The sequence below is a fragment of the Apis mellifera genome, linkage group LG8 (assembly GCF_003254395.2).
Source record: "Apis mellifera strain DH4 linkage group LG8, Amel_HAv3.1, whole genome shotgun sequence".
Lineage (NCBI taxonomy): Eukaryota > Metazoa > Arthropoda > Insecta > Hymenoptera > Apidae > Apis > Apis mellifera.
In genome coordinates, this window is record NC_037645.1 from 10,899,701 (window position 1) to 10,921,655 (window position 21,955).

The 21,955-nt window shown below is 33.1% G+C and overlaps 1 protein-coding gene across 4 annotated transcripts in view; it reads left to right on the forward strand.

The window, feature by feature from the left end:
• LOC100577283 overlaps positions 1 to 21,955 on the forward strand; it is a 400,113-nt gene that overhangs the window by 348,495 nt on the left and 29,663 nt on the right. For all 4 annotated transcript variants that reach the window (XM_026442341.1, XM_026442340.1, XM_016913393.2 and 1 more), the window contains 4 exons: positions 4,873 to 4,940; positions 5,025 to 5,285; positions 7,061 to 7,282; positions 12,476 to 12,704. In XM_026442341.1, the coding sequence (XP_026298126.1) occupies positions 4,873 to 4,940; positions 5,025 to 5,285; positions 7,061 to 7,282; positions 12,476 to 12,704 (780 nt within the window). The remainder of the gene's footprint in view (positions 1 to 4,872; positions 4,941 to 5,024; positions 5,286 to 7,060; positions 7,283 to 12,475; positions 12,705 to 21,955) is intronic.

Sequence of the window (21,955 nt, forward strand, 5' to 3'; positions counted from 1 at the left end):
TGATAAAAATCATTGGAGGATGTTGAACTACATCAACTATTTCAATTCTGTGTTTCTCAATTAATTTTGACTGGAAAGAAAAGTATAAAATAAAAATTATCATTAGAGAATATTAAATTATTTCAATTGTGTTTCTCAATTAATTTTACTGAAAAGAAAGAAGAATATAAAATGATAATTTTTATTGGAGGATGTTAAATCGATGAATTAAATAAATTAATAATCACATAGATAATTAATAGATTTCTCCTTTTCTTCTTCCTCCATCAAATCAAATCAAATTCTTCCCCATTCAAATCAAACACTATTTCAATCGTGTTTCTCAATTAATCTTGAAAACTGGAAAGAAAAGTGCAAAACGATAAAAATTATCATCGAAGGATGTTAAACTACGCCGACACTATTCCAATCGTGTTTCCCAATTGATTCTCGGGGTGAACAGGGAGAGGTACAAGCCGATAACAATCATCATTGGGAGGATATCGAACTCGTAAAAGTCGTCGCTTCGACGACGCCACGTTTGATACGGTACAAACGTTGCATCAAGCTCTAAGGGACTGCTGGCGCAAAACTCTTGGGATCATCGAGAAACAATAAAGCGTCCGAATAGCCGTGGCAATAATCCCGGAAGTTGTAGAAATCGATCCTAACAGCGGGTCGCAGCTGCCAGATCGGAAAGCGTTTATGGGCTAACGAGTTGGATTTTTCTACTATCCCCCCTCCCCTCCCCTTTCTTCTTGAAATTGAACTTCCTCTCGACTCTGTCCGCCCATGTAAATAATATCGAAACGTTGATCTTCTTGATACTTTTAATTTTGTCATCTTGTTTTATAAATAATGGAAAAAAAGAAAAAGAGAAGAACTTTAATATAATCTTCCCTTTCAAGATTTATATTCTGTATAATCTTGATATTCATTTGGACATCTTCGTAGACTTTTCAACGATATTTCTCTCTTTCTCTTTCTTTCTTTCTTTTTTTTTTATCGCTTCTTAAATATTTTGAAGAAGGTTAATTCGATTCGCTTAAACACTCGAGTTCAAATATCTCAACCAGAAATGATGATAATTAAATCAATAACTGAGAGTGATTTATAAACTTCTTCGCGTAATTATGAATATAAATGTACACGTCGATCGAAATTCGTACAGAAGAATTTTAGATTCTCTCGAGTGTCATCGTGATGGTTTAAAATATTCGAGGGGTCAAATTTTTTCACGAGCTATCGTAGCCACGATATTCGAGAATTCGTGCAAAAATTCGTCGGCCTTTCCGTAAAAAAAAAAAAAAAAGAAAGAAAGAAAGAAAAAAGAAAACGGGTGAAACATCGAAAAAGGGGGAAGGAGAAAAGTTGGGTCGAGCACGGCGACAAAAGCGGCTCGAATCCATTCGCGGCCGTTTGTGGTTCGCGAGCTGAAGGGCAGAGAGCGCTCCCTCCGCTTCCGGTGTGCGCGATAGTTGCTCGAAATGCGATCACGGGCGGGCGAAACCGCTCTCTCGGATACCGTGTTCGCGGCTTCGTTGACATGCATACAAACTTGGACAACTTTCGAATTGCAGATCGGCCGCTTGTACGGGGCGGAGTAGAAAACTTCCAAACAGAGTGTTCTTCGATTGGGCCAGCTCAAAGGGCTGGGCTCTCTACATTCTTCGAAGCCAAGAGTGGTTGCTTTCTCGTTTCGAAGGATTAATCGTTGGAAAATTCTGTTAAAGAAATTTAAAATTTTTCAAAATTTAATTTTTTCGAATCCTTTTTCGAACAAAATTTTTAATATTCATCAAATATTTGGTACTGGTTATAGTTATTTCTTAGTAGAATTGGAAAGGTTAGGTTAGGAATATCTGTTTCGTTTCATTTATTCTTTTTTACTAAAAGGAAATTTTTAACAGCAATTTTTATTCTGTACAATGATAAATCTTCTGAAATGAAAGTCTAAGGGTCATTTTATAATAATTTGCATCTCTTATATTATAATTAGATAATAGATATTTATGAGATATTAAAAATCTACAGAAGGCACATGTTATAATTATTTAGCTTTTTATTTCAATTCCATTTCTGTAGTTTTATTTATAATCATTTAAATTTATCATTTAAGAATTGGAAGAATTAAATTAGGTTAGGTTAGGGATATCTGTTTCATTTCATTTATTCTTTTTTCCTAAAAGGAAATTTTTAACAGCAATTTTTCTGTACAATAATAAATCTTCTGAAATGAAAGTCTAAGAGTCATCTTTTAATGGATATTTATGCATTTATGGAAAATAATTAAAAATTTACAGAGTGCATATATTATAATTAGTTTTATTTCAATCCCATTTCTATAGTTTTATTTATAACCATTTAAATTTATCGTCAAAGTAGAAAGAATTAAATTAGGTTAGGTTAGGAATATCTGTTTCATTTATTTCTTTCTCCTAGAAGGAAATTTTTAACAGCAATTTTTCTGTACAATGATAAATCTTCTGAAATGAAAGTCTAAAGGTCATCTTTTAATGGATATTTATGTATTTATGGAAAATAATTAAAAATCTACAGAGTGCATATATTATAATTATTTTTATTTCAATCCCATTTCTACAGTTTTATTTATAATCATTTAAATTTATCGTCAAAGTAGAATTGAAAGAATTAAATTAGGTTAGGTTAGGTATATCTGTTTCGTTTCACTTATTTTTTCTCCTAGAAGGAAAAGAAAATTCTTGTTCCGTACAATGATAATTCTTCTGAAAAAACCCAAGTTCATTTGCAATCTTTTATAACACTTTCGAGACAATTTACCTCTCTTATATCATAATTAAACAATATTATGGATATTTATGGAAAATATAAATGTTAAAAAATCTACAGAATACACATGTTATAATTATTCCAAAGTGAAACAGATTTTTTTATTTCAATTCCATTTCTCTAATTTTGTAATGAATATAAATAATATGAATAAAGCTCGAAAATATTATTATTATCTTTAATCTCTTCATCGAGTTTTATAATAACCATTTTGTAATATTCTAAGTCAAATCTCCCGAAACATAAATTTCCAAGAAGAAAAGGCACGAATCTATCTATATATCGAAGACTGCGGACGGTATTCTCGGGAAGAACCGATTTATAAACGTCAAAGATCAACGTGCACACGTCTCCGTGCCCTCTTTTACGAACCATGAACCGAGACTCGAAGTGTACGAATAGAACTATCCGCGTATTTCGAAGCGTCTGAACCCGTCGATGCGTGCACGTTTCACGCATATATTTGTCTTTCGAGTCTGCCTTTATGCCCGCTCGCATTGATCTCGCGCTTTGAACCCATCCCGTGCTTAAATGACGACCGACTGTCGATAAACAGACGTCGATGCGTGTTAAGGGAACAAACGAATGGCAGGTTCCTCGGTGGAAGATAAAGTAATGGGAAAAGTTGCATTTGTTTCGAACAAATTCAAGGAAATTCTTTCTTCTGTGAGAAAATTTGAACGAATTTTTTCATAATCATTTCATTTTTTCCCTTCGAATTTTTGAAACGACTTCAACAGATCAATCATTCGTTTCATTTCATTTCGCGATGACACATGTTTATGTTTTATCAATAAAGAGAATGCAATGAATATAAATGTTTTTATATAGATTTAGGTTAGGTTAGGTTAGGTGATGAATTATAGTGATTTGTTAATATCAAAAAAAAACAAAATTAATATAAACTAATTTAATAATAAGTAATAATTGATGCAAATACTCAGATCGAGAAAGATGTTAAAACAGAAATTTGGAAAACGCAATATGATTATAGAAGAATATAATCTGTGAATCTAAATGAGAAAAAACAAATTTTTTTCAAAACCATCACAATTCACAATAAAATCACAACTATCTACAATCTATTCTGAAACGCATCTTAATTTTCCTCTTAACAAATATCAGCAGAAGAACATAAGAATAGAATAAATGGCTCGAGCCATCTCCAAAACAAACTCCAGCAAACAATGAAATTAAATGCTTCGCGATCCACAAACAACGAAACCACGCTCTCACTTCCGACCGAAGGGTAGCCAAGAATCAATCACCGAGCAATTTCCACGTAAAAAAAAAAAAAAAAAAAAGGAAAGGAAAGGAAAGAAAGAAAAGAAAGGAAAGGGGGAAAAAAGAAGGGAAAAGAAAAAAAGGAAAACGTCTACGTTTGCCAAGAAGTACGTGAGATAGCCAGAAACGAAGGTAAACTTCGTCCTCGGAGCGAAGAAGATCCAGCGTGGGGTGACAGCGTGGGATGGGGAGGAGAGACGAGGAAGCGGGGGAGGGAAGCAGGAAGAGACTATAGTCGAAGGTAGAAGTTGCAGAGCGGAGCTAAGTAAGCAAGGTGGCAACTAGTAGGGACACAAGACAAGCTCGAAAAGTTTTAAGTAGCTACGCGATACTACTTGCCCCTCTTGGTCCACTCACCCTCCCATAGTAACCACCGCCTGTCTCTATTGCACCTCGGAGTTTGTCTTTCCAGCGTGTACAAATGCCTTGGAATTGCATGTGTACAAGCGTGTGCTGCCGTTTCCACAGTCCTCCCTTATACCAATAAAGGGAACCCCTCTTCTTCCATCAAGAATTTTTTTCTTTTTTTTTTCCAACCATTCGATGTTTGAGAACGATCTTTAAGCGATTTCCAAGCTTTCTCTTTTTCATGGAAATTTCGTAATTTCTCTAAAATTTTATTTTTCTTCCTCGTATATATATATATATATTTCCTTTTATTAGAATGTTAATTAAGATTTTTAATTAGATTGAAATTTATTTCACGGAAGCGATAATCATATTTTTTGGAATTTACTTATTTATTGAATTTGTCGTGAACGTGGCTCTACATTATTTTCGATCGATTTTTTGTTTCAGAATGGAAAATTGTTATCGCTGCATCGTCATGCACATGAAGCATCCGAACGTCCTTCAATACAAAGAGAGTACGTCTTTAGTTCCTCGTAATTCTTTTCATTCCCCCCCCCCCCCTTCCGGATTCGGATTTAATCCCACCAATTCTTTTCCAGCCTGGTGTATCACGGGATCGTCGAAGCCCACGCTCCCCTCGATATGCGGCGATTTGACGAGCGACGCCATATTAATTTCCCTATTCCGCACGGGGGCAGCACCGATGCCCTGCCCGTTCAAGGGACCCCTGGAATTCACGTACAGCCACGGGGAAGCGGAGTGTAAATCTCCTTTGTCCGCAGCGGAGACGTGCACCCAAGAATCGCGATTACTTTTTCGCTATCAAGCGTGTGCCAACGTGTTATCCTCCGAGAGCGTCGGTAAGTAGTTTTCACTCTCGATTCTTTCAAGTTGGAAAAAAAATTATAAATATTAAAATTATTATTAGAAATTGTATGAAAAGTATCAGACTTTTTCTTTTCACAGTTTTTATAAAATTAGATATTTATTTGAAACAATTTCGAAAAATATATATATATATTTTTCCATGTTATAAAGGGAGATCGGTTGAGATCGAAGAGGCGTTATTTTTCTCGATACAGATCGGTCGACACAGTGGGCGACACGGTGACGTTAATTAACACGACACACAGGGGAGAGAATCTGGGACAGTCAATAGAACTTGCACCAAATGATTAACAGCCCTGTCAATTACTGTTTGTATCGCTCCCACCGATTTTCACCGATTATTATACAGGTCGAAAACGGTATAATTCATTCTACGTGGTGGCGGTGCGGTTTATTAACGGTTAGAATATTTCCGTCCATAATTCTCGCCGCGGACGATTTAGCCTTGCTCGTAAATGGAATCGTTATACGTCGCGGTGTAATTGGGGATGGCTAATGGCGGCCGGTCGAGGATTTACGTGGTCCAGGAACGATGATGGAATTTTTCGTGATTGATATCGAGACTTTTTTTTTTCAACTACTAATTTATAATGTCGAAGATATTCCAAAAATTAGAAAACGAATTTTTTCGAGTCGATTTCGAAACGAGAGAAGAAAGAGAAGAACGAGGAGGAGATTTATTAATTTTTTCACGATTGATATCAAGACTTTTTTTTTTCAACTACTAATTTATAATGTTGAAGATATTCTAAAAATTAGAAAACGAATATTTTTGAGTCGATTTCGAACGGACGAGAGAAGGAAGAGGAGAACGAGATTTATTAATTTTTTCACGATTGATATAGATAGAGACTTTTTTTTTTCAACCACCGATTTATAACGAGTCGAAAATATTCCAAAAATTAGAAAACGAATTTTTTCGAGTCGATTTTGAACAAACGAGAGAAAGAAAAGGAGAATTTATTAATTTTTATTAATTTATTAATTTTTTGATATCGAGACTTTTTTTTCAACCACTGATTTATAATGTCGAAGATATTCCAAAAATTAGAAAACAAATTTTTTCGAGTCGATTTCGAAACGAGAGAAGAAAGAGAAGAACGAGGAGGAGATTTATTAATTTTTTCACGATTGATATCGAGATTTTTTTTTTCAACCACTGATTTATAATGTCGAGTCGAAAATATTCCAAAAATTAGAATAGAATTAATTAAAATAGAATTAAATAAAATAGAATTAATTAGAATAGAAAACGGATTTTTTCGAGTCGATTTCGAATGAACGAGAGAAAGAAAAGGAGAACGAGATTTATTAATTTTTTCATGATTGATATCGAGACTTTTTTTTTCAACCACTAATTTATAATATCGAAGATATTCCAAAAATTAGAAAACGAATGTTTTCAAATCGATTTCGAAACGAGAGAAAAAAGAGAAGAACGAGGAGGAGATTTATTAATTTTTTCATGATTGAAATCGAGACTTTTTTTTTCAATCACTGATTTATAATGTCGAAGATATTCCAAAAATTAGAAAACGAATATTTTCAAGTCGATTTCGAAAAGAGAAGAACGAGAAGAAGATTTATTAATTTTTTCACGATTGAAATCGAGATTTTTTTTTTTATAACGTCAAGTCGAAGATATTCCAAAAATTAGAAAACGGATATTTTCGAGTCGATTTCGAACGGACGAGAGAAGGAAGAGGAAGAGGGCGAGATTAATTTTAATTTTTTAATTTTTTCCCAGACGTGGAGTTGGAGTGTCTAGCCACGTGGAAGGAGAGCAGCACGCACAACCTCGTGGCAAGGTTGCACGCCCCGCGGAAGACCAGCGATGAGGACAGCTACAGATGCTTCATCTACGAGCAAACTTCGAACAATTCGTGGAATTTGGCGCAGAGCGAGGACGCCTCTTGCACGGGATTGATCAGCGTTAAGGAGGCTGCCAAGACGTTCAAGATGAAACAGAGTGAGTTTTAGAACCTCATAAAATAATCCCAAACTTATAATCCTGTTTTCAATTCATCTGAATCAATCCAAATATATTCGAATATACCACACATTTTGAAATACAGTTTAAAACAAATTTATTTCCAATAAATCGATTTGAAAAAAAGAGAGAGAGAAAGAGAAAGAAAAAAACGAAAAGAAATCTTGCTACGCCATGAATGAATCAAAGAATTTGCACGGATGGATAAATCGATTTGGCAAGCGATTTGACATTATCGTTAACCGACTTTGGCCCTCGTGCGTCTTGGCACGAGGGAAAACCGCGAGCACCTAATAGCGGCAGGCTCGAAGAACGTAAACTATGAGGATGTCCATAGACACCGGATCGGATTCTTGGGCCGCGTGCTATCGGCGCAGTGAACGGCGGTCGGGCGTGAGCTACTTGGGGTATTCCATAGTATCGCATAGCTGCACGTAGCCTTGGCAGATTGCGATGATTCTGGCCTGGTGTAGCCGCGGTTAACCAAATTGAGGCGATGGCCGGGGCCCCGATCAAGCCTCAAACATTCTTGGGATTGATTTTGTACGATGGTTAATCTTTGATCGTACCGTGGAATTTTACCGCGGATTCTTGTTAAATGGTTAAAAGTTCCCCCTGCTCCGCCTCCCCCTCCTCCCCGCTTGGATATCGGATTCCGCCGACGTGGCTGGCTGACCAGATTGGCGGATCAGATTGGTGTTTCTGAACCAGCGTTTCGAATCTTTATGGATGCAGGGTTCGTTGCGGGCGAAATTTAAACGTATAGAATTCTACACGGTAATACGTAAAAAAATTATAAACAAATATGGCATTGTAATCAATGTTTCGATATTCGGAGGATAAGGCAAATATCTTGGTAAATTTGTTATCATGATTTATTGTTTTTGATTAATTTATTTATAGTTATTGGTAAATTTTAATAGAATATTTCATCAATTGTATAATAATGTGATACTCTTAATCTTCTTCTTACTATTTGGAGCTACTGGAAAATTATATTTATATTCATTTGAATGTTATTCGAGAGGCTATCGAATTAAAAATAAAATTACAAATAAATGTTGAAAATATAGTATGCATCATGATACTATTTCTGATTTAGTGATATCAAATGTTATTAATAAATATTAATAGATTATTTAATTGTGATATAATAATATGCTTTTAAGAAAATTTTTTTTTAATCATTATTAGTAATTATTGAAAAATTATATTTAATCTCATTTGAAACTAGTTATTCGAACTATCGAAATAATTTGTGATCTGTGAAGATTTCTTATGGATTAAAAAATAAAATTATAAATAAATATTAAAAATATAGTATGCAGTGATATCAAACATTCTATTATTAAATATTAATAAAACATTTTATTAATTGTGATATAATAATAATATGTTTTTAAGAAAATTTTTTCTTAGTCATTATTAGTAATTATTGAAAAATTATATTTATTTTCATTTGAAACTCGAATATTATTCGACAAGGTGTCGAAATACTTTGTGATAGATTTCTTATGGATTAAAAATAAAATTATAAATAAATATTCAAAGTATAGTATGCAGTAATATCTAACATTATTATTAAATATTATTAAATATTAATGAAACATTTTATTAATTGTGATATAATAATATAGTTTTAAGAAAATTTTTTCTTACTCATTATTCAGTAGTTACTGAAAAATTATATTTATTCTCATTTGAAACTCGTTATTCGAACTATCGAAATAGTTTGTGATAGATTTCTTATGGATTATGGAAAAATGAAATTATAATATTTGGAGGATAAGTCAAATAAATTTATGGAGATACTGTTTCTGATTTAATGATATCAAACCAGTAAATATCAATAGATTATTTAATTGTGACGCAAGCTCTTAAGTAAGCTTCTTTTTATTCTGATGGAAAGCTAGTAAAAAATTATATTTAATCTAATTTGAAATGTTATTCGGGCTAGGAAGGTAGTTTCTGATCGATTTCTTAAGGATTAAAAAAGCATCAAAAGAAGATATCGGTATCCTTTCGCTTAACCACAAAAATTAAGTTTAATCCTGTTTGAAACTTCCAAGTTACCAGAACTATTAAAGTACTTAGTCGTGCACTTATCCTTGTGAAAAAACCATTAAAGAAACAGGCGGTATTTTTTCAATTAAAAACTAAAATTTAAACTTTCCACCATAAGTCCCCGCATTATATTAAAAAAATATCTTTTCGAAAAAATCTTCTATTATGAAAAATCACGAGAAGAGAAAATCCTTTAAATCCTTTTCATCCTATTGAAATTAATCGTTCCCTTTTTTTTTTTTTTCTTTTCCAATTATAATATTCACGAAAGCAATAATTTATGCACAGCGTATATCGATGAAACGAAAAGGGGAGGGAAAAAAAAAAAAAGAGAGAAATAATCGACATTCGTAAATTCGTAATAAATTCAAAGAATCAAATTTCTGATATTTCATCATTACCTGGTCGGCGGTCATCATTTTAATTCATCAATCTCTTCGCCGGGAAACGGATCATCATCATCATCATCCATCGATTTGTTCCCTTCGTTGCTCCAGTTTCGGTTTAAACACGTCGCTCCTTCCATCCTGCGAGGCTATAATCGCGAATACGAGTAGACAGTGGTAGCAGATGGAAATGATCTTGTTGTTGGCTTTGTGGTAAACCGCGTTCAGTTGGATTCCCTGGATATGTACATGACTGATTGCGCGATCCTGCCACCGGCCAGGATTTATTTCCAGATGTTTTCTGAACGATAAAGCTAATACACACGTACACGTACGCGTCTGTGCACAACATACCGAATACGAATGCGGTAAATATAATAATATTTTCACGTTCGAATGAAGCTGAAATAAAATACACCATGGCCCCAATTATTCTCCCTCGTTAATTATCAACGAATCAATTGAATTTTCTCATAGATGCTATAATTTGGTAATTATTAAAAAAGAAAAAAAAGAAAAAGAAAAAGGTACCAATCTTCGATCTTGATCACTTTTTAACATAAAGGATCATCAGTTTTCGAGAAGAATCGTTTCGAGTACTTTTGTTAAAATATTATCAACAAGGCTGTTTAGGTTAGGTTAAGTAGAGTCAAATTAAAAAATTAAATAAGTTTCTATTTAAATATGGATTTTGGATAAAATTAATTGGAATAAATTAATGTCGATGTCGAGTTTTAGAGAAATTTAATTAGTCTCCAATTTTATAACTGAATTTTAAGTTAGGTTAGGTCAGGTTAGGTCATGTTAGGTCATGTTAGGTTAGGTTAGATCAGATCATATCAGGTTAAGTTAGGTCACATTAGGTCATGTCAGGTCAGGTCAAGTTAGGTCAAGTCAGGTTAGGTTAGGTTAGGTTAAGTTAGGTTAGGTTAGGTTAGGTTTTTAATAACAAAATATTTTCGCAAATATTTGCCAATTAATTATTCGTATATTATTATTCCAATATATCCCTTTAATACAAATATCATAAATTCTTTTATTCGTAGTTTGTTAAGCAGAAGAAGGAGGAGAAAAAAATGGCGAAATTTCGTCCGAACGATTCGAGCGTTTAAGCGGCTTAGCAAATTTTTCCACGCCTCTGTCGCAACATTGGCCCTGGTGTTTCGTTAACCCCGTTCCCCTGCGTTTCCATTTAAACTTTCCAGAAGGCAGATTAGTCCACGGGATCGCCTGCCATTATCCTCTTCTGCCGCGATTTCGTCCATGGAGGATGGATCGAATTAATAAGAATTCGAGTTCGAGCAATTGATTGTTGATTAAAAAAATTGACACGAATTTTTTTCTAATAAAATATTCGAATTATTGATAGAATGGAAGAAAAGAAGATAAAGACAGGAGAATTTTGAGAAGATAGGAAAATTGGATCGGACGATTTTTTTAAAAATCGCTTTATAGAAAAAAGAAAAGGAAAAGGAAAGGAAGGAAGGAAGAAACACATTTCCATTAAAGAGCCATCGCCATCATTCGGTCTAAATGCAAATTATGTATATCGAGTTTTCAATAAATCCATTAGCATAAAATCGCATTATCTTCGCGCGAGTCTAACGTTTTTATTGCGATTCCGCACACGTAAATCCCGGCTACAAAGTGAATTTAACCTGTCCCCCATTATTTTCCATGCAATGGAAAGGGGGTTTTGTTTCTTTTCTTCTCTCTTTCATATATATATAAAAAAAAAAAAAAAAGAAGAAGAAAAACGATCCTCGTGGCCATCATACTTTAAGTGTACGTATATCGATACACCAACCTCGAAGTTCACCACTTCGTGGAACGAAGTTCTCTTTTTTCTCTTTCCTTTTCTTTCCCTTTTTTTTTTTTTTTTTTTCCCTCGTCGAGTTCTTCGAGCGGCGGTCGGACACGATCGTTGATTTGCATCGAATCGCAATTCCCGTCGAAGAACGAAATGAATTCGAGAGGGAATAAAAAGGGAAATGTTTCGATCGTAAATACGATCGTGGAGCAATATTGAAACTTGAAAGTAAATCGGTGTAGACGAAAGAAACATGACGTTTTAAGACTCACTTTGTTTCCTTTTCTTTCTCTCCTTTTTCTTCATAATCGTATCGGACCGATAAACGAGCAAAAAGGAATGACGAATACATTGTAACACGTGTTAAAAACGAGGAATGAATCTTTTCTTTGAGAAATGATAACGCGAGAGGTATCATCATCCTCGGTCGGATTGAAATTTAAAGAAGAAACAGATAGAGAGACAAGGGAATGGAGCGCAATTGATTCCGTGTAAACGGCTCCTCATCGCCTGGAAACAGTTATCGCGTCGATAGCTCGCCACTCACCGCGATCAATCACTGTGTACGACTTAATGGACCGTTAAAAATGCACGGGAGTGCATTAGCGAAGTATGCAGGCGTTATAACAGGAGGTCTCCGGTGAAGAGCGATCGATATCTCGAGGGACATCGTGTCCTACGAATTGTCTGGCTGAATTATGATCGAAATTAGTCCCGTCTCATTTCTCCTTTCTCCATACCTCGATGAAGATACACATCTAGGATTAAATTGCACGCTAAAGAATTTTTTATATCAAATTGGCATCTCAAATCTGTGTCTGTAAAATTTGTAAACAATTTTTTCTCTTCTCTTCTCGATACAAAAGTTCAATGTCAGTTTTAGGGATTTGGATCTCTTCTCTTCTTTTCCAGAAAATTCAACCGAACGATGCACGTATCCATCCTGGGTTGTGGACAATAAATTATGGTTAGCCCTGGATCCGGTAGCATCTCGCCTCCTGGCATCGCCTTACAATCTAACGATTCTCAATCGACAGGAGACCCGCCTCGTGTGTCATTCTGTGGTCCCCATTAACGATCGTCATTATCATCCGGATAGGGAGAACCAGGTGCAGTACGTTGCCAAGGCCACCCTTGATTGGTGAGTAAATTTAAATTTTCCTTATTTAGTGTACTTCCCCTCGAAAATTAAAACAATATTTTGATCAAAATATATATCCTTAAATAAATCGAAAATTCGAAGATTGCCAAAGGATCTATTTAATGCACTTCTCGTCGAGTAATTTTATATTTCGAGTGTTTTCGAATCGAGACGGTGAAGAAAAAATATATGAATGAAAAATATCGAGAAGGATCCGATATTTTATTTGTTCCCAGACGCGGCAAACAAACAAAGGGTAACGAAGCGTTCGTTTCATAGAGGCATCACTGTCTGCCGACAGATTTGGCGTGCAATTATAACGCATACGTCGCGATAATCCTTTCATCGCGTACCGAAGACACTCGTACGCGCATAAATAAACAGCTCGGGTCGGATTAAACAAAGATCCTCTGGTTCGGTTGCTGCACGCGGCGTAATGTCAATATATACGTGTGTATATATATATATATGTATATATATATGGAGTCTGCACTCAGCCGCTCTCTTCTGGTTGAAGCACTCGTGGTGTCGAGCTCGAGTCACGTAACGTATCGCTTTTAATCATCCGCGCCTTCTTATATATCTGGCTCGTGTTACTTTGCCCCCCACTCAAATCTAACAACAGTTTTCGAAAGTTGTTACAATTTCTTCTCTCTCTTTTCCTTTCTTTTTTTTAACGATCTTTCATTCGTCTTGAAGATACAAACACAAAATTTCAAAATTAATAAAATCAATGTGTCCATCACGAAATGTATTCTCGTATAATGGAGAAAGTGATGAATAAAATTAATTAATAATAATTTAGAATGGAGAGAATGAATGAGTGTTGACGAGAAGAAAGAAAAGAAGTTTTAAAAGTTAATTTTCGAAATTAAGAATAAAAAATTAATTTTTAAATCTTAATTTAAATACCAAATTTAATATATCAAAGATTTCAAGTTAAATTAAACCTTGAGAAAGTGATGAATAAAATTAATAATAATTTAGAATGGAGAGAACGAATGGGTATTGACGAGAAGAAAGAAAAAAAAATTTCAAAAGTTAAAAGATTTCAAGTTAATTATTAAACTCTTGATTTTCGAAATTAAGAATAAAAAAATTAATTTTTAAATCTTAATTACAAAGTGATTTATATCAACTAAAGCATAAAAACATTGGAATTTTATATATTATTCTAGCTTTATATATATGGAATAGGTTCATGGATAAGATTAAATGTTCGGATAGATCTCCAGGATCATGAATTAATAATGATCGAATTTATAATACAATTGTAACCAGACATGCATTTTTAATAAGACAGTGTTCGTTCTCTCAAGTGGGTCAGGCTATATACGTGTTAGGCGAATGAGTGGTAGGGCAACATGTATGGTCGGACGAGCCGAGAATTAGTCTTCTTCTCTTCCTTCTTTTTTCCCTTTCGAATGTCGAAAGACTTAATGGTGGAAATTCCTCCTCGAGCAGCTGGAGATTATCCGTCTTGAGAAACTATCCACTGTGGGAAACAGCTCTGTTAGTGGATCGAAATCAATTCTCGTTAATCGCAAGAGCGAATGAAATTTCTCTTCTACGAGCCGTATGTTACTATAATGTGTCGCATAATGAGAATGAGACGTCTGTGAAATTTATTTTAAAAATTTATATTAAAAAACAAAATTAATATATTCTAAAATTCTTTTATCAAATTTTCAATATATATATATATCTGCAATATTTCAATTCTCTCCATCACCCAACCGTCATGAAAATATAACTTTACAAGATCCATGCATTGAATACGAAACAATGCCCTTTTCAGAGGCGTGGAAGAAAGTCTATATAGTTGGCCAAGTTTTACGCGAGATGGCGCATAATCGCGAGTATATTAAAGCGCGAGGAGATTAGGCTGAGAGATCCTGCGAGATTGGAGGGTGGAAATCTGGTGTCTGGATCCTCTGTAACTGACAATAGAGTCGTTCAAACGAAATATATATATATATATCCTTTGTTTCGATCTTATTAAATGGGAGGAAAAGATCGAAAACGAAGGAACGAACCGCAACAACGAATTGTGCGTTGTTGCAAGTGATGCAAGATTGAATTTGGATCGCCCATTGCGACCGATCGAGCGCAAGGGGATCGATGAAGGGTAATGATCAGGCCGTGACTCGATTCTCGTTCTCTCGATAAATCGGGGGGGGGGGGGAAAAATAAGTAAATAGAGGAAGAGCGGAGTGCGGGTGTTGATGTGAAAAATTGAGTTTCCCCTCGGGATCACGAGGGGTTCGACAAAGTGCAATTTGTTTTTTTTTTTCTTTTTTTTTTTTTGAGATGCAGTTCCACGCAGGAATTTTATTTTCGCCGACGGAAATGAAAAAATATTAAAATCTTGATTTGGTAATAAAAATTTGATTCTTTGATTCGAATCTTTGAAAGAAAAGAAAAAGTGAAATATTCGTTGGAATATGCAATAACAGTTTTGCTCTTTCGTTCAAAGTTAATCCTTTTCGATCTTTGTCGAGATTATACAAATTCGAAACGCAAATTGAAACGAATTTTTTATTATTTATTATTTTAAACAAAATTTGTTTCTGGATGAGATACTCATGTTTTGACGCATACATTTAAAAATCATTTGTGAACGATATAAATTGATTGACGAAATTTGGTTTCATGTTTTATATATATATGTATTGGTTTGATCGATATGCGGTCAGAGAAAAAAAATTGAAATTCTCCTCAGATGGATTAAAAAAAAAAAATAATAATTTCGATTCGATGCGTGCCCCTGGATTCACTCTTTTCGCCAAGCATAGACTCACGATTTCTATTCGTATTTCCATTAAACAATCGTACAATTCTCTCGAAAGAGAAAAAATTAATAACGTGAGAATTAGCAATGAAAAATTATCGAAACTTGATATTGACGGATATATATTGATAACGAAAAGTTCAACATTTCGCCGATTAGACTAAGGGACAATTAAAGTCTCTGCTGTGAACGCACGCGGTAATATCGCGATTACAATTCTCAATAGGATATTCACTTAATGAAACGAAGACAAATACTGACAGGACGAAAGTTGATAATTCCGCGCCCTTTTAATATCAATAATGATTTATTCATACCGTAAATCGTTACTCATTATACAACACAATTAATTCGACTGTAACGCGCATAATTAATTCCCCTGCCCCCCCCCCCTCCTCTGTGAACGATTTTACGTAATGCAAACATCATTATTTCAATTAATCGAACGCAGAATTAATTAAACGTCGAACGAACGTATCGAAAAAAAAAAAAGGAAAAGAAAGGGGAAAAAAAAAGAGGAAGAAGAATGGAATATAGATGAAATTTGTTCAACTTGTTAAAATTTTCTCTTCCGTTTAAATTTCAGTCGAAGGGGAGGAATTTCAACAAATCGCTAACGTCGCCTTACGTCGAGTTTTCGCAAAGTTTAAACGCGATTTAAACGTGATTTTTATCCTTCCGTTTTATCAGATTTATCGGTACAGAATTTCTTTTTTTTACTCCTCCATCTTTTTTATTATTATTACTCTTTTCTTCGATTCTAATTCTAATCGAAGATTCAAATGGAAAATTGTTACAACTAACATTAAATATAATTCTTTGAGTGAAAATTAATTTTTACTGAAAATGGGCTTTTAACAAAAATTTTTAACACAAGTGGAATGTTTTACGAGGCGAATGTTTTAATTTGTTTAATCGTAACTCGATTTAATCCTGTTTTCCAAACTATCCAAACACCACTTCTGCTTTTTTTCCTTTTTTTTTTTTTTTTTTGATCGAAATAGAGGCCTTTGCAGGCTACCCATACACCTCTTGCGGTCTCTATTCAATCCTGCTTCAATCCACTTTATCTGTTCAGAAGAGATTGAGCACTGGCAGGTGCTCCAGCTAAAATTCGTATCCATTTCAAAAAATTTCACTACCTCTCTTCTTGAATTCTTCTTGCAGATGAACTCTTTTCCATAATTTTCCAACACGTCGTTCAAAAATTCCATAATATCCATATTCAATAAAAAAAAAAAAAAGAATTCACGACGAATCGTTATAAAATTCATCAAAACAAGATAAATTGTCAGACAAATAAGATAATTGATCAAAAACCAATTTGCACGCTTCTTCTCTTCTTTCCTTCCATCGGATCAACCTTGGACGACTCCATTAATCGTCGAAGGTTTCACGCGATAACATCCCGTGATAAACGTCGATGATCGTCAAAGTTGCGAGCCTGTAATTATTCGCAGCATCTCTCGAAAACGAGGTTATTTAGGCCGATTGATTAAAACATCAATCGGTCGTTAAGTATTCCCGCCAAGGCGCCCCTGAAAAATGGCTTCCCGTCACGGCATCCCACTCCTGCGTGTAATAACCATCAGAATGGCTACCGCACGATATCCTCGCGGTAAATCATTGTAAATTCATTTTTTTTCCTCTTCTTCTTCTGCTTCTTCTTCTTCTTTCCATCTCTCTCCTCATCGTGGTTCGTCTCGATTCTTGTATCCCCCCCCCTCCACCTCTAAGGAAAGATTTATCGAGCGTTGGTCCGCCTTGGATGTCGATCGATTCTCTCTCACTTGAGACTATAATTTATGCAAAACGCTCGACGATAATGAACCGAGTCCCGGTTTCGAGATAGCCAGCTGCATTTAATTATTTCCCTTTTGACAAGTTGGACAAGCCTTGTCGACTTTTAATCCTCGTCCTCCGAGGGCGAAAGGGGAGAGGGTTGGATAAGTGATTGTTCCGAAAGATTGGTAGAAATTGGAAGATGTTGGAGTGGTTGTGCGTTTTATATTTGTATTTCGTATTTTGTGGCAATTTTCTTGTTTAAAACTTAATTCATAGGGATTGGAGCTGGCTAACTTTCTAATTTGATCAATTGTACTCTTCTTTCTTAATTTCATTGTCAATCCATCTAGTTCTTAAATATACTGGAAAATAAAAGTACAAAACGTGTATATATTTACAATCTACAATATGTAGGTAAATTAAAGGTGTTATGTATTTTCTTTTATATTTTTATTTTATTTTATTTCATATTTTAAATATTGTGACTAATGTACTTTTCTTTCTTAATTTACTGTCAATCATTTAGTTCTTAAACATATTAGTGGACTTTTAAAATAAAAATGAAGCATGTACTCATGTATATATTTACAATATGTAAATAAACTAAAGATGCATTTTCTTTTATATTTTTATTTTATTTTATTTCTTAATCTATTGTCAATCATTCTTCAATACTTGAATACATTAGTGGAATGACTTTTAGCTTTTCAAAATACAAAACACATATTTACAATTTACAATATAATACTATATACAAATACAATATACATATACATATTAAAGTTATGCACTTTCTTCTATATTTTTATTTTATTTTATTTCATATTTTAAATATAGTGACTAATGTACTCTTCTTTTTTAATTTACTATTAATCATTTAATTCTTAAACATATTATATTTTTATTTTATTTTATTTCTTAATCTATTGCCAATCATTTAATTGTTTAATATACTAGTGGAATGACTTTTAGCTTTCAAAATAAAAATGAAACATGTACTCATATATATTTACAATATGTAAATAAACTAAAGATGTTATGCACTTTCTTTTATATTTTTATTTTATTTTATTTCATATTTTAAATATAGTGACCAATATACTCTTCTATCTTAATCTATTACCAATCATTCTTTGATACTTGAATACATTAATGGAATGACTTTTAGCTTTTCAAAGTACAAAACATGTACACATGTATATATTTACAATTTACAATATGTAGATAAATTAAAGATGTTATGCACTTTCTTCTATATTTTTATTTTATTTTATTTCATATTTTAAATATAATGATCAATGTACTCTTCTTTCTTAATCTATTGCCAATCATTTAGTTGTGGAATGACTTAGCTTTCAAAATAAAAATGAAATAATATACACATATATATATATTTATAATCTACAATATGTAGACAAACTAAAGTTATACACTTTCTTTTATATTTTTATTTTATTTTATTTTAAATATAATGACTAATGTATTCTTCTTTCTTAATCTATTGCCAATCATTCTTTGATACTTGAATGCATTAATGAAATGTATTATACAAAACATATACACATATATATATTTACAATTTATAATATGTACAATAAACAAACTATATTATGCATTTAGTTATGCATTTTCTTTTATATTTCATTTTATTTTATTTCATATTTTAAATATATATTATACATTTTGAAAAATTAAAATATGGGGAGAAGAAAGGAGGAAGAAAGAAAGAAAATGGGAACCGCAACAGGTATAGAGGAACGCGTTGAACAAATTTTCCATCCTCTGCCCGCCTTCCCCCACTTTCCACGAGGTTTTGCAAATCGACCCTTCGTTCGTGCGCGATTGTTATAAGCGACACGGGAGAGTTTCTCGCGCGGATGCGGATGCGGCTGTGCGTTGATAAATATTCGGACGGCCATTGTGTTCGGTCGGCCGCGATCGATATTCAACACGGACCTCTCCTTCCTCCACGATATTTATGATCGTTGTTCCCTGTCCCTAACAGAATAACATTCCTTCGTAACGCCGTGTACAAAGGAGGCTCTCGTTTCTATGGCCACCGAATCTCGTCGCCAGATTTGGCCCTCTTTCGCGCAGCGGTTGTACGAGAACGTATTATGGAAAAGTCATATTCGTGATAGATATATTTTCATAATATATATTTGAATAATTCGTAATAGTTCCAACTTGTCAGATCGATGACTTTTCTTTGAAATCGTTGATGAAAGAATAAAATGGAAAACAAATCGATGAATCGTGTTTATGAGAGATATTGATTCTCTGATGGGATTTAGAATCTCGATTCCATTTTCGTCCATTCTCAATTATTTGAAATCGTTTCCATTCTCAATTATTTTGTTAGATCGATGAATTTCTTTGAAATCGTTTCCTTTCTCATTACTTGTTAGATTGATGATTTTCTTTGAAATCGTTGATTAAATTAAATAAAAAAAATTAAATAGATACAAATCATTTGTGTGATTTTACATTCATTTTACGATGAACAAATCATTTGTATGATTTTACGATAAATACTTGTGGAAGATATTGATTCTCTGATGGGATTTAGAATCTCGATTCCATTTTCGACCATTCTCAATTACTTTGTTAGATCGATGATTTTATTTGAAATCGTTTCCATTCTCAATTGCTTTGTTAGATTGATGATTTTCTTTGAAATTGTTGACGAAAAAATTAAATAGATACAAATTATTTGTGTGATTTTACATTGATTTTACGATGAACACTTATTGAAGACATTGATTCTCATGGGATTTAGAATCTCGATTCTATTTTCTCGATTCGATTTCCATTCTTAATTACTTTGTCAGATCGATGACTTTCTTTGAAATCATTGACGAAAAAATTAAATAAATACAAATCACAATTTTCATGATTTTATGATGAACATTTACAAAAGACATTGATTTTTGGGATTTAGAATCTCAATTCCATTTTCGTCCATTCTCAATTACTTTGTCAGATCGATGACTTTCTTTGAAATCGTTGACGAAAAAATTAAATAGATACAAATCATTTGTGTGATTTTACATTGATTTTACGATAAACATTTACAAAAGACATAAATTCTCATAAGATTTAGAATCTTGATTCCATTTTCGTGCATTCTCAATTACTTTTGTTGGATCGGTGATTTTCTTCGAATCAAAATGGCTGATAAAAAATAGATAGATTCGTGAACACTTATAGAAGACATCGATTCTTACGAGATTCAGAATTGCAATTCTCCCTTCGTGCATCCTCGATTTGTTTGTCAGAATTTTTTGAAATCGTTGTCGAAAAATAGATAGAAACTCTTGAGATTTAGAATCTCGATTCTTCGTCAAAATGGCTGAGAAAAAATAGGTATAAATAATAGTACTAGATAGATACGTGAATCCAGTGAATTTAATTTTATTTTCGTTTTGGTACAATCTCATTTCCTTTTACACGGTCGTTTAAGCGGTGGTAGAATGTCAGTTTTGGGGATGCCTTCGAGACTGAATAGGAAAACATCGTTTAAAAGGATTTTCTGGGACACGAGATAATTGAATTGAATCGAATTGAAATGTCAAAGAAATTTGAAGGTATTGTTTTCCTTCGTTAAGCTTCATTTTTTAGACTCAAAATTTTGAATTGTGATAATTTCGTGCAATTGTAATGCAATTGTGGACGTGTATTTTAATAATCTAATGCCTTCAAGAAGAAAAAGTTGGAAAGATGACGACGATGTTGAAAAAAAAAATAGGAATTATTTCAAATCTATCGAGGACTATTAAAAAATTGAAACGCGATCGTTTGCGCGAAACCGAAATAGAGAATGGCGATTTGAAAGTTTCATAAAAGTGTGATAAAAAATTCAAAATGTTTTGAAACATTTGTTTGCCACGGATGGGAAATTTATTTAAAAATTTCGAGTTCGAATGTAGCTCTGGTGAATTTTTTACCTTTCACCTTAATAAAACAGAAAACAAAGGTAAATATTATTGAAATTGATTTTTATTTGTAATTCATGCAACGGTATAAACAATTTATCGGTTATACGCTCGAATAGGCATACAAAATGATTCTTTCAGGATTACATATGCATGTTATAAAATTTCCATCAAATTGACGGCAATTCACTTTGTGAACGGAATAAAACGATTAACCGTTTTAAAATACGAATTCCTTTTTTTCCTTTATTTTTTTTTTTTTTTTTTTTTTGTAATAAAAACAATTTATTTTTATACGTGTCACCGAATAAAACGAAAAATACGTTTGAATTAAAAAAACGAATTTCCATCTTATTTTACGTTTAGGAACATATATATATATTCACAATTGCATCTTCTTCGTAAAACAGCCTTCTGTATTAATAAATTCAATCATAAATTCAGTATAGAAAATTAAATAATCCTATATCAATGAAAAAAGAAAAAATCAAATTTTGAATCTCTCATAAATAATTTTAATTGCATAACGTTAAGTTAATTTAAAGATCAAATAATTATATAAATATTACAAAATTCTATAAAATAATTGTTAATTACAGAGCATACGATTATATATACAGAAGCACGTTTATGTATAGAAAATTAAAAGAGAATTTATTCATAATAATTCTGAAAAATGATGCAGAAACAATAATAATAGCAAGCATGTTCTCTATTTAAGCCTCCTTCCTTTCTTCAAT